The sequence below is a fragment of the Pelodiscus sinensis genome, chromosome 9, assembly GCF_052426305.1.
Source record: "Pelodiscus sinensis isolate ZL-2025 chromosome 9, ASM5242630v1, whole genome shotgun sequence".
Taxonomy (NCBI): Eukaryota; Metazoa; Chordata; order Testudines; family Trionychidae; genus Pelodiscus; species Pelodiscus sinensis.
Window position 1 is genome coordinate 5,304,283 of NC_143060.1, and position 14,342 is coordinate 5,318,624.

Consider the following 14,342-nt stretch of genomic DNA (forward strand, 5'->3'; position numbering starts at 1 on the left):
GACTCCCCTACCGCACACCCCGAGCCGGCCCCTTTAAATTGTCTATTTGCCCCCTGGTTGCTGCACCCCCTTCCTTTCACCTTTGGTCAGAAGCCTCTGTCCCAGGGCTGTTGGTGTGAGCATGAGCGCGGGACCGGCAAAGGAGAGGCATCCCTGGCCAAAGGTGTGGTGGGGATGGAAGGCTATTCCTCCACCCAGCGTGACATAGCATGCTGCCTGTCGGAACTGGGCGCCTGCTGAGTCCGGCAGGAGGCAGAGCCGGGATGTTGGGCTTCTTTTCGGGATGCGGAGGAGAATTGCTTTGGACTGGTGACCGCGTTTCAGAGGATGGCTGGCGACTACCTTGAGAGAACCTATACAGCACTCCTTGGGTTCCCCAAGAAAGGGGGCAGACAGAGATCCCCGTGGAAACACCTCTGGCCACAAGAGATGAGGTGGTGAATGGTGAGCCAACTCCAGCTGGCTATTCCATACCCGAATGCCAATGTGTTACCTGTATGTTTTCTAGCGTTTTGTCTGGGCTCCTAATTGACTCATCTCTGGGCTTTTACCATGTCCAGCATCCTCTGTATTAAGAAAGTCACCATCATATATATATATAGTAGCCCAGTGTCTGAGAGTCTGTAACGCTGAAATGCTGGCTGTTCCCTCTGGGGGGTGCTATTGCCTGAAATGCTGGTTGTTCCCTCTGGGGGGCGCTGTTGCCTGAAATGCTGGCTGTTCCCTCTGGGGGGCGCTGTTGCCTGAAATGCTGGCTGTTCCCTATGGGCGGCGCTGTTGCTTGAAATGCTGGCTGTTCCCTCTGGGGGGCGCTATTGTCTGAAATGCTGGCTGTTCCCTCTGGGCGGCGCTGTTGCCTGAAATGCTGGCTGTTCCCTCTGGGGGGCGCTGTTGCCTGAAATGCTGGCTGTTCTCTCTGGGGGGCGCTGTTGCCTGAAATGCTGGCTGTTCCCTCTGGGCGGCGCTGTTGCCTGAAATGCTGGCTGTTCCCTCTGGGCGGCCCGTGCTGCATGGGGAGTGCAGAGCCCAAACGGTCGCTTGCTCCGCTTGCTCCCCCGCGGCGGCCCGGCTGAGCGGCGCAGAAGTCAGCCAAGTGCCACAGCGGGAGGGAAAGTGGGGTGGGGTGGCAGACTTCTGTGCTGCTCAGCTGGGCCGCCACGTGGAAGCAAGTGGCACAAGCGACCGTTTGGGCTCTGTGCTGCCCATGCAGCATGGGGAGTGCAGAGCCTAAAAGGCCATTTGGGCTCCATGGTCCCCCGAGTGAGAGGCAGGAGGGGGAGGAGAGAGAAAGAGAGACGGAGCCAGAGACCAGAGGCTCAGGAGAGAAGACCAACGTAAAGGAGAGACCTGAAACTCCCGTCTTATGACGGGCTAATTGGCTAGTTCATAATAATGGCCTGACAATATCCAGCTAAAATCGCTACCATGCCGGTGCAAATCAATTCAGCTCTCTTGATCTGCTCAAAGCACTTCTAACAAATGACTTGAGAGGCACAGAGTTTTTCCTCGCATTTTTTTATTAGCGGAGTATGAAAACAGGCATTAACTATACAGAAAGCAAGACTGGCACAAGTGGTACATAGTATCATGCGGCAGCTTTTTCAAAATGAATGTAAACTCTTTGTTTTAACTATCAGAATAAATAAATATCATACACATGTCTGGGTTTGCAGAGAGCGACGTCTAAAACACAAAGTATTACACTACAGCTTAATTTTACAGCAGTCTGTACAGGATATAACTTGATTCTTTTCCCCCTTGAAAAGTCTTTGTTCCTTTGCAAGATATGTTTGACACACACATGGTTACACTTTGGAGCTAACTGGACAACTGGTCAGTAGCCAAAAGGGCCGTCAATACTGTTGGAGAAAAAATACTAAAAAGTTACGTGAAACGGCAAAGACACATCTAAACGTCAGCAGCTTTATGACAGTCCTTCTCAATAGCTAGACAGGTTATGAAAGGTGTGGCTACAGATAGTACACAAAACATGAGATTAAGTTCCTGTAGGGTTAACTGATGTCTTTGTAAGACAACTTACAAATGGCTGTTGCACTGGAGTATATGTATTGTAGTCTGTCCAGACTGACAGGTCTATTTTTAGTATACTACAAATATGCTGGATTCTTGGGCCACGTTTTGTTCTCAGTTATGCAGATGTGAGTCTGGACTGATTTCCGTGAAATTGGTGGAATTACTCTAATCTTACATCAATACATTTGAGAGCAAAGTCTGGTTCCTCCTCAACTTTTAGAAGTACTAACAGCTTTTGTGCCACACGTCTCTTAGAAACCGATAAGATCTCATGCCACTGGCCTATCCGGAATCTTGTAGAAGCTACAGGTTGATCCTCTCCAGTCCAACACATCGGGATCTGACAGTCCCAAACAAGAGAATTCGCCAAACCACAGGAGGTCAATATTGTTTAGCAACATTATTAACACTTCTACTGCTTACTGGGCTCTTAGAAGATATTTAGAGCTAAGTAACAGCCCAGAACACTGAGAGCCAGGACTGGTGGCTGTAAACAAACTTTATGGGACCGTGGATAAGTGGACATCCAGCTATCTAAAATCATACTGAACCATGGACGTTAATGGACCAGAGAGCTGGACTAGAGAGGTTCAACCTGTACTGGGCATAAATCAGCACAGTTCCATTTCAGTCAGTAGAGATGCAACTCATTTATGAGAGTGGAGAATATGGCCTCTTGTTTTTAAATCAAGGTTAAAGTTTCCCTTGGAGTAGTGTTAGAAATCGGAGAATGAACGGAATGTTTCTGGCCATGCAGTCAGGGACAGAACAGGGGATCGGCAAAAACAATTGTTTCCTACATAGAATGTTCATTGTTACTAGATTGGGTTTTGAATCTGATGGAGAATCTTTGCCTGACTCGTAAATACGCATTCTTGTTTTCCCCCAGTCTATCATTGAGCTTTTGATTCGCGTGTGAGTCACTTAAAAAATAAACAGCTATTTAGATTCATCGAACTACAGGTGCTTATTGTCTCATTTCCAAGTAAAGTGTAAAGAGGAGCAAAGGGCGCACAAAGGGTAGTAAAACCAACGCAGCTTGTAAGACCAAAAGGAAAATTCTCTGCGTTCACTAGGTTTCACTCAATCTCACAGTCATTATAAATAAACCTTCATATCATGGTGACTTTGATTTTGTTTTTCTTTCAGAAAGGTTTTTCTTTTTTAAATCCTATTACACATTTAAACCCTAAAACCCATATTTTTGTCTCCAGTCTTTGTTAAAACTCATGCCAATAGGAGTTTGTCCCAATGCTCAAGGATAGAAAACAACCTCAAATTCCCCACTTATATCCCTGCCACTAGGGTGTTTTCCTGATCCAAGATGCACAAGTATGTTTGGCTACCATGGTTTCAAGAACCTAGAACTGGCAGAAGTTCTTCAGACATTGACATTTTTAAATTAAAAAGAAAAAAATTTTCACTTTTTTAGCCACCCGTAGACCTGGCTGAAATGTTTCAAATTGGACTTCTGGACATTTTGGAAAAAAATGCAGATAAAATTTGCAACTCCTACCCCCTTTTATTTCACATGCAGGCATTTCAAAGATGGTTTGCAAATCGCCTGCCTTTGTGTCTAGACTACCTAGTTTTGTCGACAAAAGTGGACTTTTGTCAACAAAACAATACCAGGGTCTACACTATCGCGGAGTTCTGTCGACATAACGTCGACAGAACTCCGCGGTTTTGTCGACGCTGGTATACCTCATTTTACGAGGCATAACACTTTCTGTCAACAGAACTCTGTCGACAGAAGGTGTTATTGCCTGTAACACTGCGTCCAGACTACGGAGTTCTGTCGACAAAGCGGCTTGCTTTGTCGACAGAACTCCATGTGTCTGGACGCAAATTGTCGATGGAAGTTTTGTCGACAGTATCTGTCGACAAAACTTCCGTCGACAAAACGCGGTAGTCTAGACGTACCCTTAGTCTGCTTTGTTGTAACCCTTTACATCCATATTTTTCTGAGGTGGAACTGATCCTATGAGGCAGAGTCTGGGGCTCTCTTAGGAGGCTCTCGGCAACTCTCAGGATAGGTTTGTATTTGGCAAATATAGTGTGAATGCAGAATTGTAGGTTTTGGAAAATGTGGTGAACTCCTTGCTGGAAGATGTGGTGAAGGCTAGGACTTTAGCAGGGGTCAAAAAAGAGCTGGATAGATTCATGGCGATTAGGTCCATCAATATCTCTTAGCCAGGATGGGTAGGAATGGTGTCCCTAGTCTCTATTTCTCTGGAGGTGGGTGATGGGAGGGATCATGTGAGGACTGCCTGTTGTGTTCCTTCCTCTGGGCATCTGGCATTGGCCACTGTCGGCAGACAGGATGCTTGGCTGGATGGACTATTGATCTGACATGGGATGGTTGTTCTTATGGTGCAAAGGGAAGTTATGTGAGTAAAACCAAAGGAAAAAAAATCTCATGTCCATTGGGCCATTGAGACAGTCCCCAGGTACATATACTTTTCATGGCCCATGTAAAATAGAAGTTGTGGAGATTCTGGGGGTCCTTGCCTGGTTATCTTTAAGGAAGCCAACATGTTCATTCCCAATATCTATGCTATGCATTTTGATCGGGGAATGTGCTTCCCCCAATCAAACGATTACAGACAAATTCATGTCTGACAGCTAAGCGTGGACGATAGAACACTGCTAAGTTTAAAAAAAAATCACTCAGCCGCAGAGCAGCATCACAGTAAGAGTGGTGGAAGCAAGGAGCAGCTTTGCTTTTTTATTTTAGGTGCCTGTCTATTGGGAATGCTAGGGAACAAGTGAAAAGCAAGGTGAAAATAGCACCTCTGAAAACAGATGGTGCTGTATCTGCCAGGATCATTATGCGGTCTTCTCCATCAGTGACGTTTTGTGCATTACGTAGCTGTGCTACGTGTGATGTACACGTTATCTGTCACATTTAATGAGAAGAAATGATAAAAGGAGGACAATTGTGACCATTTAGAAATTTCGACCATCTATGGATGGTATAAAATGCAGAGGCAAGAGAGCAAAATCTTTAATTTTTTCCCCACATAGTGGTTGTTTTTGTTTTTGTTTTTGTTTTTTTGAAATTCATCAAAACTGTGAAATTCAGTCAGCTTGGTCTAATAAAAAGAGCCAAAAGGAGAGGTGGTTTGGAACAGGGTCCAATTTATCCAAACACCTGAAATTCCTGCAGGATACAAGACTTGCCTTCCCTACCTGTTTATGGTTGCAATCTACAATGTCAAATTCAGCATGGACAGTCCTGGGAATTAACAAACATTTGTGACATGGAAAGATTCCTCCCCACATCCAGAGTGATGAAGATTTGAGATTCTTGTTTCTCGATCAGTGGCCGTTAAGATTAAAAGAAGACCACGAGTCTGACTCACTGTGGTTTTATCCATGTGTCACTCTGTGGATTTTAATGGAGTGACATTAGCCTAGAAGGGAAGAAATACAACGGTGAGAACAGGACCTGTCTCGTGAATACCAGTACTATCTCCGGAGATAAATAGGATTAGACATGTAACGTGCATGTTAGGCTCATTGGATTTTGCTACACTGGGATTCTGGAAGGAATTTCCTCCTGAGGCAAGATGACTAGAACCTTAGGGAAGTTTCTGCTTCTTCGGGAAGATTGAAGGAAGTTTATTGTAGCGTCAGGTGGGTATGTCCACTCCACTCCATTTCCTGAGCTTGCTGAGGGCTACGGGGAGAGGTTGGATGCTGATAGTTTTGAATCCTTATGTTCTATGGTGTATCCCACAATATCATCTACTGTAACAATAGCACTGTCCTGACTTGCACAAGAATGTTGTTACTTCAGTCCTACAGTATCAGAACTGAAAGTCACGTCACTAAGGCCACCATTCTCAATGTCCCACCCTGTCACCGTTTCTGGTATGCCTGAAACTCTCATCAGGGAAGAGGGAAGAATTCAACATCTTGAGTAGCACATGGTCTCAGTTCCAGGAGCAAAATTTGGCTTTGGATGTTTAAAATGGTTTTCAGTTGCTCTGCTCTAGCAAAACCATCTGCACACCTACCCACCCTCATCCTTAGGGCAGCAGGAGAGAGGGAGGGGAGGAAACAAAATGGGAATGTGGGAGGAAATCCAAGTAAAGCTCATTTTGGGGGTCAGTGGTTTTGCGTGGCAGGCACCTATATGCTAAAAAAAAAAACCAACGAATAGTCTAGTAGCACCTTAAAGACTAACAAAATATGTAGGTAGTATCATGAGCTTTTGTGGGCAAAACCCACTTCTTCAGATGACTGGAGTATAAGGAGTCTAGATCCAAGAATAAATAAGGGAAGGGAGGGAGGAGGGGAAAAAAAAAGAGGAAAAAAAAGTGTGGGATTTTCCAGAAGGCCTAAGAAAGGGTACCCATATGGTTTGGTTTTATTTGGAAGACCTCAGACAAAACACCCGTTATCGGGCTGCATCTTGCCGTGTTGGTGATGACATACATTATTCTGTCAATCACTTGAGCTGAATGAACATTTCCCATCGGAACGTTTGTCTGAAGTTTACGCACGCTTCTTTCCATTTTTGGTGAAAATGTGTCTTCCGTAGCTCACCTCCCCCGGTGAAAAAAAAAATTGTCTGAAATTTTTGAAAGACAGTGAAGAGAAGTTTCCCAATCAGTTCTAGTCACCACTGGTAACTCATTGAGAGAGACTTTTCGCAGAGCAGCTTTTGACTGTTGCAGTAGAGTGGGTTGTATTATTTTCCCCACATTTAGAAAAGTACATTGGACATTATCTTCTGTACTCGCGTAATTGCATTGGTCATGGGACGGGGCTAGGCAAAATAGAAGTCAATGAATGCTTTTAGCTCAACAGATATTCTTGTTATATGTAGATAAACATACACTAATCTCATACAGGCCAGATTTTAGCTGGGGGTAAACTAGCATAGCTCTATTAACAGTATCAGCTAAGGATCAGGCTCATAAAGATTTGAATAAAAAATGTATAACATCCCACCGGGCTGGCGGATGGCTGGATCTGGCATTTTGCTTTGGCTTTCCATCAAGAGGAATGGCCATTTGCAAAACTGAGATCCAGATCGCGGTTTGGATTTTAGTCATCTCCAAAAATCAGGAGCGTTCAGATATGGGTATTTGTTTAGCCCCACCTCTAGCCTATCTTTCTCTCGTTAGTCAGTTTCTGAGACAAATCGGGGAGCCCCCAGCGTTTGTGGTCTGAGGACAGAATTTGGCATGGAGACAATTTTCCTAAACACAGCTTGAACTAATCACGGTTTTGATGAACCGCCATATAATGCAAGTGGCGTATGAACGCAGCAGGAGTTCATACCAACTTTTTATTGTTCTTTGTTGTCCAAGTTAGACCAAAATGCTTTTTTACACATCATTTATAAATAGCAGAGTATACACTTCAGTGAAGAACAAAGACGCAGCAACCTCAATTAAAAAAAAGTCTTACGAATTTGACAAAATCTAGTGCTCTCATTTTTCCTCACTTTCTAACCAGCAGTGCAGGGTGGCAAATTCTTTGTCCTCTATCTTTGAAGAAGTGCTTTTAAAACGTTCCTACCCCACAGGAAGTGCTTTAACAGGAAATAAGCCTTTACATCATTTCCTGGCATTTACAAAATCTGTGTTAATGGAGACCTGGAGAAGATATGCTAATGGCATTCAGAAACGTTTCTTTCAATTGCTCTTGTGAGCCTTGTTTAGAACGCCAGTCAAAGAAGTGCGACTCAGAACTGGCAAGTTTTTTTTTTTTGGATTGTAATTTTGCTTCTAGTTACTATACATCTAAATCTGAAATACGTGGGGGAAGGGGAGGAAGCAAAGCAAAATGCTCCACATTTCTGCATAAGGCAACACTGACAGCAACACACAAAGTTGAAGGATGCTTTCAACAATGGAATCTGTACACAGTATGAAACTGGAGGTGGCGTGGGAATGAGGTTTTCCAAAGAACAAAACAAAACACAGTTGGCACTCTATCACAGTATCAACGAAAGAGGGATCTTTCCGAACATGACAGGTTTAACTCCTCAGTCCTCAGGATAGTTTTTGTTTGTTTGTTTGTTTTAAATCTAAGTACACACCCTCTTCCTTTCCTTTTTAAATGTTACCATGGAAGTAGGGCAGTAGCTGTATCTGATGTGAAAATGGAGCTACAGGAGAAGTAAAGGAGTTAAGTTTCCCCCGAAAGGGAGCACCTTGATCCATGTGGAGACCAGAGCTGTGCATTTTCCGTTTAGCTGGGTGCCTTCCCTTAAGGCCGACAGTAGGGTGGGGTTTTCCCTGCTGCCGGGCGATCAGTTTGGTAAGGTGTCAAGTCCAAGGGAGGCAGCGTGCTGCTTTGCCCGGAGCCTTAGATTCTCGATACTCGTCGTTTTACTGTTCAGCGTCGGCAGGGAGCTAGAAGCCTGCAAGATGGGCGAAGACCAGACCTGCTGGGCGTGGGAGAGCGACTGGTAATACGACTGGCAGTGGAGAGAGCTGAGGGGGGCCATGTTGACGTTCATGCCCAAGTAGGGCATGGTGGACGGGGTCCCCATTTCAAAGGAGGAGTAATGGACCAAGTTGTTAGTGGCGGCCATGTGCTGGCGGAACTGCTCCTGCAGACGGAAGAGGCTCAGAGGCGAAGAGGAGTAGGAGTGAGTCGGAGGCATGCCGCTGCTGGAGGAAGGTGTCACCGTGGCACTGATGGGAGACTCTGTGTTAGAAGACAAGATGTAAGGGTGGAAAAAGGGGCGGGGGGAAGAGTTATACTTATTGGGCAGCTGAGTAGAACAACAGCCTTAACGAGAGTGGCACAGCTGTGTTTGTGGCACACAGAAAAGGTGAGAGGAAGGGGTGCGTTGGGCCTTTTCTAGAGTAAGTTCTCCCAAGCAGGGAGGGCATAGGCAAATCACCATCCACGTTAATTAACCGGAAGCCAAATTGAGCAAGGGGGTTGATAAATGAATGATCCGGATCAGTGTTTCTGTAACTGCCTCCCTTGATCCTTTCCAGGCAAGGCTCAGACAAAGGCTTGGGGCTATGACTGCGAAGACCCAACAAAACCAGATTTTTCCATCCTGCTAGTTCAGAGGAGACCTTGTTGGTTAAGTCCTAGAGTCATAGAACACTAGAACTGGAAGGGACCTCGAGAGAACATCAAGTCCAGCCCACTGCCTTCCGGGCAACACCATGCACCATCTAGACCATCCCTAACAGGTGTCCATCTAACCTACTCTTAAATATCTCCAGTGATGGAGATTCCACAACCTCCCTAGACAATTTATTCCAGAGTTTAACCCCCCTGACAGGAAGTTTTTCTTATTTTCTAACCTAAATCTCCCTTTCCTGCAATATAATCCCATTGCTTCTTGTACTAAAGTGGAGTCTATGGTGGAGAAACCGTAGCAAGCAAGACTGGAGCCTTTTAATGCTCTTCCGAATGGTTTCACTCCAGACTTAGGCTACCTTTTCTCAAAATATAAGAACGGGTGGAGTGTCGGAGGTTAGAGTGGTAGTGGGTGGTGGGTGGTGGGGGAGGGAATGTCATTCCAGGACATTGAAAAGTGGCTCATGTAAATCTGACCCAAAAGGGAATATTTTCCCAGAGCAGGCACAATTTGCCCTGCGGAACTCATTGCCACAAGGTCTCTCTGGAGCCAAGAGCTTAACAGGATTCCCCAAAGGACTGAATCTTTATAAGCAATAATAATTTAAAAGGGACATAAACTCTCATGCTTCATGTCAGTAACCAATCTCTATCTGATAAACATGAGGAAGAAACTTGCTCCGGGCAGATTCTTCTACAACTACCCATTGTAGGAGCTGGCCACCAGCAGAGTCAAGATTAGATGACACACTAGGGCTACGTCTACACTGGCACCCTTTTCCGGAAATGCTTAAAACGGAACAGTTTTCCGTTATAAGTATTTCCGGAAAAAGCGCGTCTACATTGACAGGATGCTTTTCCAGAAAAGCACTTTTTCCGGAAAAGCGTCCGTGCCAATGTAGACGTGCTTTTCCGCAAAAAAGCCCCGAACGTCATTTTCGCGATCGGGGCTTTTTTGCGGAAAAGAAATCTGGGCTGTCTACACTGGTCCTTTTCCGGAACAGTTTTCCGGAAAAGGACTTTTGCCCGAACGAGAGCAGCATAGTTTTTCCGGAAAAGCACTGATGATTTTACAGTAGATCGTCAGTGCTTTTCCGGAAATTCAAGGGGCCAGTGTAGACAGCTGGCAAGTTATTCCAGAAAAGCGGCTGATTTTCCGGAATAAGTGGCCAGTGTAGACACAGCCTAGTTAAATCCAGTCTGGCAGTTCCTATATTCCCCAGTAATGGTCATCTCTGTATCCCTGTGCCTTTCCAGTTCAGTCTTAAGAGGGTTTCCATACAAGGATGTATTTGGTCTGTGTATAGTAGGGAGATGCATTATCCAGGCAGGAGCAAACTTCCTGTCATCTTCTCTGAAGACAATAAACCTGGTGGTCTGTCTTGCTGGGTTTGTGGCATACTCACAGCAAGCCCATGTGAGGCTAGGATTAGACCCCTTCGCAAGAAATTGCAGTCCACCGAGAGAGAAGATTGTGATTCCGTTGGGTCACAGAAAGAATTAATAAATTTGGGGCCTAAGAGTAAACCCATCTTGTCTCGAGTCAACCTCAGATTGACTTCAGTGGGAGTTTTGCCTGAGAAAAGGACACAGGCCAATAATGTCACAGTTGGGTGGTTAAGGGCAGGCATCGAAATATGGATTTAGGAACCTAACTTTTGCCTCGCCTCTTTGTAAATGTTGGTCCTGGCAAAGGCTGTAATGTTTGCGCTACCGCGTCATACACAACCAGCATCTACCTCCATAAAAAGAACAAGATAAATTCATGGAGTTTGGGTCCATCAATACCTATTAGCCAGAGTGGGCAGCAATGGTGTCCCGGCCTGTTTGTCAGAGGCTGGGCATGGGTGACGGGGGAGGGATCACTTGATTCCCTGCTCTGTTCACTCCCTCTGGGGCATCTGGCATTGGCCCCTGTCGGCAGACAGGACACTGGCCTAGATGGACCATTGGTCCAACCCAGCATGGCCATTCTTCTGTTCTTAAAGTGCCGGCCAGACTTGTTCAGCAAGGAGGAACCAGGTTTCTTAGCACGGGCGTGTTCCCAAGGGGGCGTTTAGACTCTTGCCTAGCGGGGAACCGTGTGACCTGTATGCCTGTAAATGACATGCTGCCACTGAGCAGTGTCCTCCTCTAATCTAACAGGGGGATCTCTGCTTTCTTGGCAGTGGGATCCTAATGTTACAACCCAGAGGGACCTCTCTACAACCCACCTAGCCATAAAGAAAGGCAGAATGGTCATTGGACCCAATTTGCTTTCTTCCCGGGGGATTGTGACCTCCCCCTTCCAGGTTAGGGGAAGGCCATCTCTAAAATGTATCCTACAGTGCTCACCTCTGGCCCCAAGACCAGGGCCCTCCACAAAAGCCTGCACCCTCACCTGCTTTTGGACTTGCCCTCTTGCAGTTCAGAGCCTTGTTCTCAGTGCTGGAGCCTTTGTCTGCTTTGGCTTCCTCCAAGGAGTTCTTAAACTCCTCCTCTCTGTCCGTCTGGTCCTCTGCCGCGGACTCGCCGGCTGACTGCTCTGACAAGGTGAGCGTGAGCTCCGTGCTCACCTCACTCGGCTGGCTCGGAGGCTTCTCTACATCCGGGGTGGGGGTCTGGCTTTCCAACGCAAGCGCTTCCGTCTTCCCCTCGCTGTGGTTCCCTTCAGAGTCCTTCTGCTTCTGCAGCTGCTCCTTCTGGAGGCTGCGCTGTTTCTTCCGGAATTTGGCTCTTCTGTTCTTAAACCAAACCTTCGTGTCACAAACAGCAACAGAAGACAGGGTCAAAACCCCAATTAATGCAAAAAAAAAAATTAGACTGGGATTATCAAGAGAACCCAAGGTTGGTAAGGACCCAAATCCCACGGCATTTCAATGGAATGTATATATCTAACTCTCTTCGATGCTTTACAAATTCTCAGACATAACGCTGGTTGTTTAAGAAAACACAGCTCTGTTTAAAAAAAAAAAATCACAGGTAAATAAACCACATTTGTCACCCACAGACATGAGATATTCAATAGGCAGAGAGCACGCTGCTCAGCTGGCTTGCTAAAGCCAGCCTATATTATGTTATTTTGTACCCAAACTATATAGAAACAGTCAGAATAAGACTATTATAGAGGACAGACATATGTGCTAATTATTTCTAATTATTTGACTTGAATGATTTGTTGAATGGACTTAAATAACCTCTGATGTAGAGCTTTTCATCTCAGTGTCTCTCAGAGCTCTTTAAAATTTTGTTCTATAGCCTTAGCCCCATTTTATAGATTGGGAAAACTGAGGCACAGGATGTGACTTACCCAAGGTCACCTGGCAGGCCAGTGGCAGAGCTGGGTGTCATGATTATGAGGGTTAGCCAGCAGCCTGGGGATTAAGGGATTAAGGTCACTACACCTAGCCAGGTGGAGTGACCAATAGGAATGTAGGTGGGACTTTTCAAACTGGGACAAAGGAATTTGGTTTTTTTTTTCTTTTCTCCCTTTTGTCTCTCTGTGAGCTCTCTGCAACTACAGAGAGGGACAAGCATGTCTCTCTCTCTCTCCAAGACACCATCCTTCATTTTCTGTAAGTAGGGTAAAGTTTAGGCTTCGTTAGGTTTTATTGTTTTAAGGATTGGGTATGGGATCTGAGATCTGGCACTGTGTAAAAGATGTTTTGGCTTTTCTTTGTAACTAAGTTCTAGGCCCATGGAGTTTCTCCATGAGTATATTTTGTTACCTCCCTATCTAGTCATTATGGTTGCAACAGGAATATTATCGTAATAATAAAAGTTCTTTCTTTTCTTTTTATTAACCTGGCAGTGGTTAATTGTGTGCCTTGATTTTTATTTTAGGGGTAAGATTTCCCAAATGATCTTTCCCCTGATTTCTTTATCAACATTTGGGTGGTGGCAGCGGAAGTTTTATTCCCAAGATCTAGGTTTTTAAGATCTTGGGGGGAAGTTTTATACCAAAGCCTGGTAGATAAGGCTTTGGGGTACACTTGCTGGCCCCCACTTCTGCATTTATCATGCCAGAGTGGGGAAGGAGCCATGACACTGGGAATAGAACCCACCTGTCCTGAATCAGAGTGCTCTGTATACTAGAATACTCTAGACCGTAAGCTCTTTGGGGTTGCGGCATGAAGTATGTGTGTGCATGCACACATAGTAACTAGCACTAATATCTTGATCCCCGACTCTGATCTCTAAGCACCACCACAAAACAAATTATCAGCTTTGCAATTTGACCTCATTATGCACGTTGTATACAACCCCCTTCTGTGATCAATACAGCTCAGCGATGCTATTTTCTTGTTCCATGGCTGAACTGGGAATCAGATCTTGCATGGTTTGTACCCCTGTTGGGCCCAATATGTATTATCTGTATGATGCCATATGTCACATTAAGATAACTGGGCTCATTTTTATATAGTTGAGAATTGTCTGATGTCCCAGGCCAGGTCAGGTGGTAAGGAAGTTTCCTTGTTAGGAATTGAATCAATAACCTTGAGGAGCAAAATCAAAAGTTCTTGTTAGAAACAGGAGACTTCCTGTAATTTAATACTAGTATAATCTCTGTTCACAACTCCAAGTCGCTAGAGGGTGAGACCTTTTTGAACACGATATCCCAATGTATCTCAATTTGGGAATAAATTCAGAAAAAGACAACCTACTCAGGATTGTAATTCGTAGACTCCAAGGCCAGAACGGACCATTGGAATCGATATATAGTGCAGATCAGAGAACTCCGGCAAAATAATTCCCACAGCAGAATTTTGAGAAAAACACCCAGTCTTGATTCAAAAATCAATGGTAGAGAATCTAACATAACTTCTGGTAAATTGTTCCAATGGTTAATTACTGTCACCCTCAAGAATGCCTTGTTTAGTCTGAATTTGTCTACTCTCAAGTTCCAGCTAGTGGGTTGTGTTATATCATTTTCTGTTACACTGAAATTTTATGTCCCTTTCCCATGGGAATGGGCGTCAGGGGAGGGACCGCTTGATGATTACCTATTGCTGTTCATTCCCTCTGGCTCTCCTGGCATTGCCCACTGCTGGAAGACAGGATACTGGTCTCGATAAACCTTTGATCTAGCCCACTCTGGCTGTTCTTATGTTCTTATTTGTCTCAGTTAAGGCTGGCCTGCTATCCTAGTGCTTTATATCCACACTGAGCTGTCTTCTGTGATATCAGTAAGTCATTCAACACATTATTTTCAGGGATAGGTGGGAAATGATTTTTCCCATCCCACAAGAATTTAAGATTTGGAA

At 45.1% G+C, this 14,342-nt stretch overlaps 1 protein-coding gene across 1 annotated transcript in view; it reads right to left on the reverse strand.

Annotated features, from left to right (window-relative positions):
- Positions 1–1,545: 1,545 nt before the first annotated feature.
- The window catches only part of DMBX1 (diencephalon/mesencephalon homeobox 1), a 46,358-nt gene continuing 33,561 nt past the window's right edge, over positions 1,546–14,342 (reverse strand). Inside the window, 2 exon segments of the mRNA XM_089780400.1 lie at positions 1,546–8,706; positions 11,480–11,834. Of these exon segments, the coding sequence (XP_089636526.1) occupies positions 8,306–8,706; positions 11,480–11,834 (756 nt within the window). The 3' untranslated portion in view covers positions 1,546–8,305.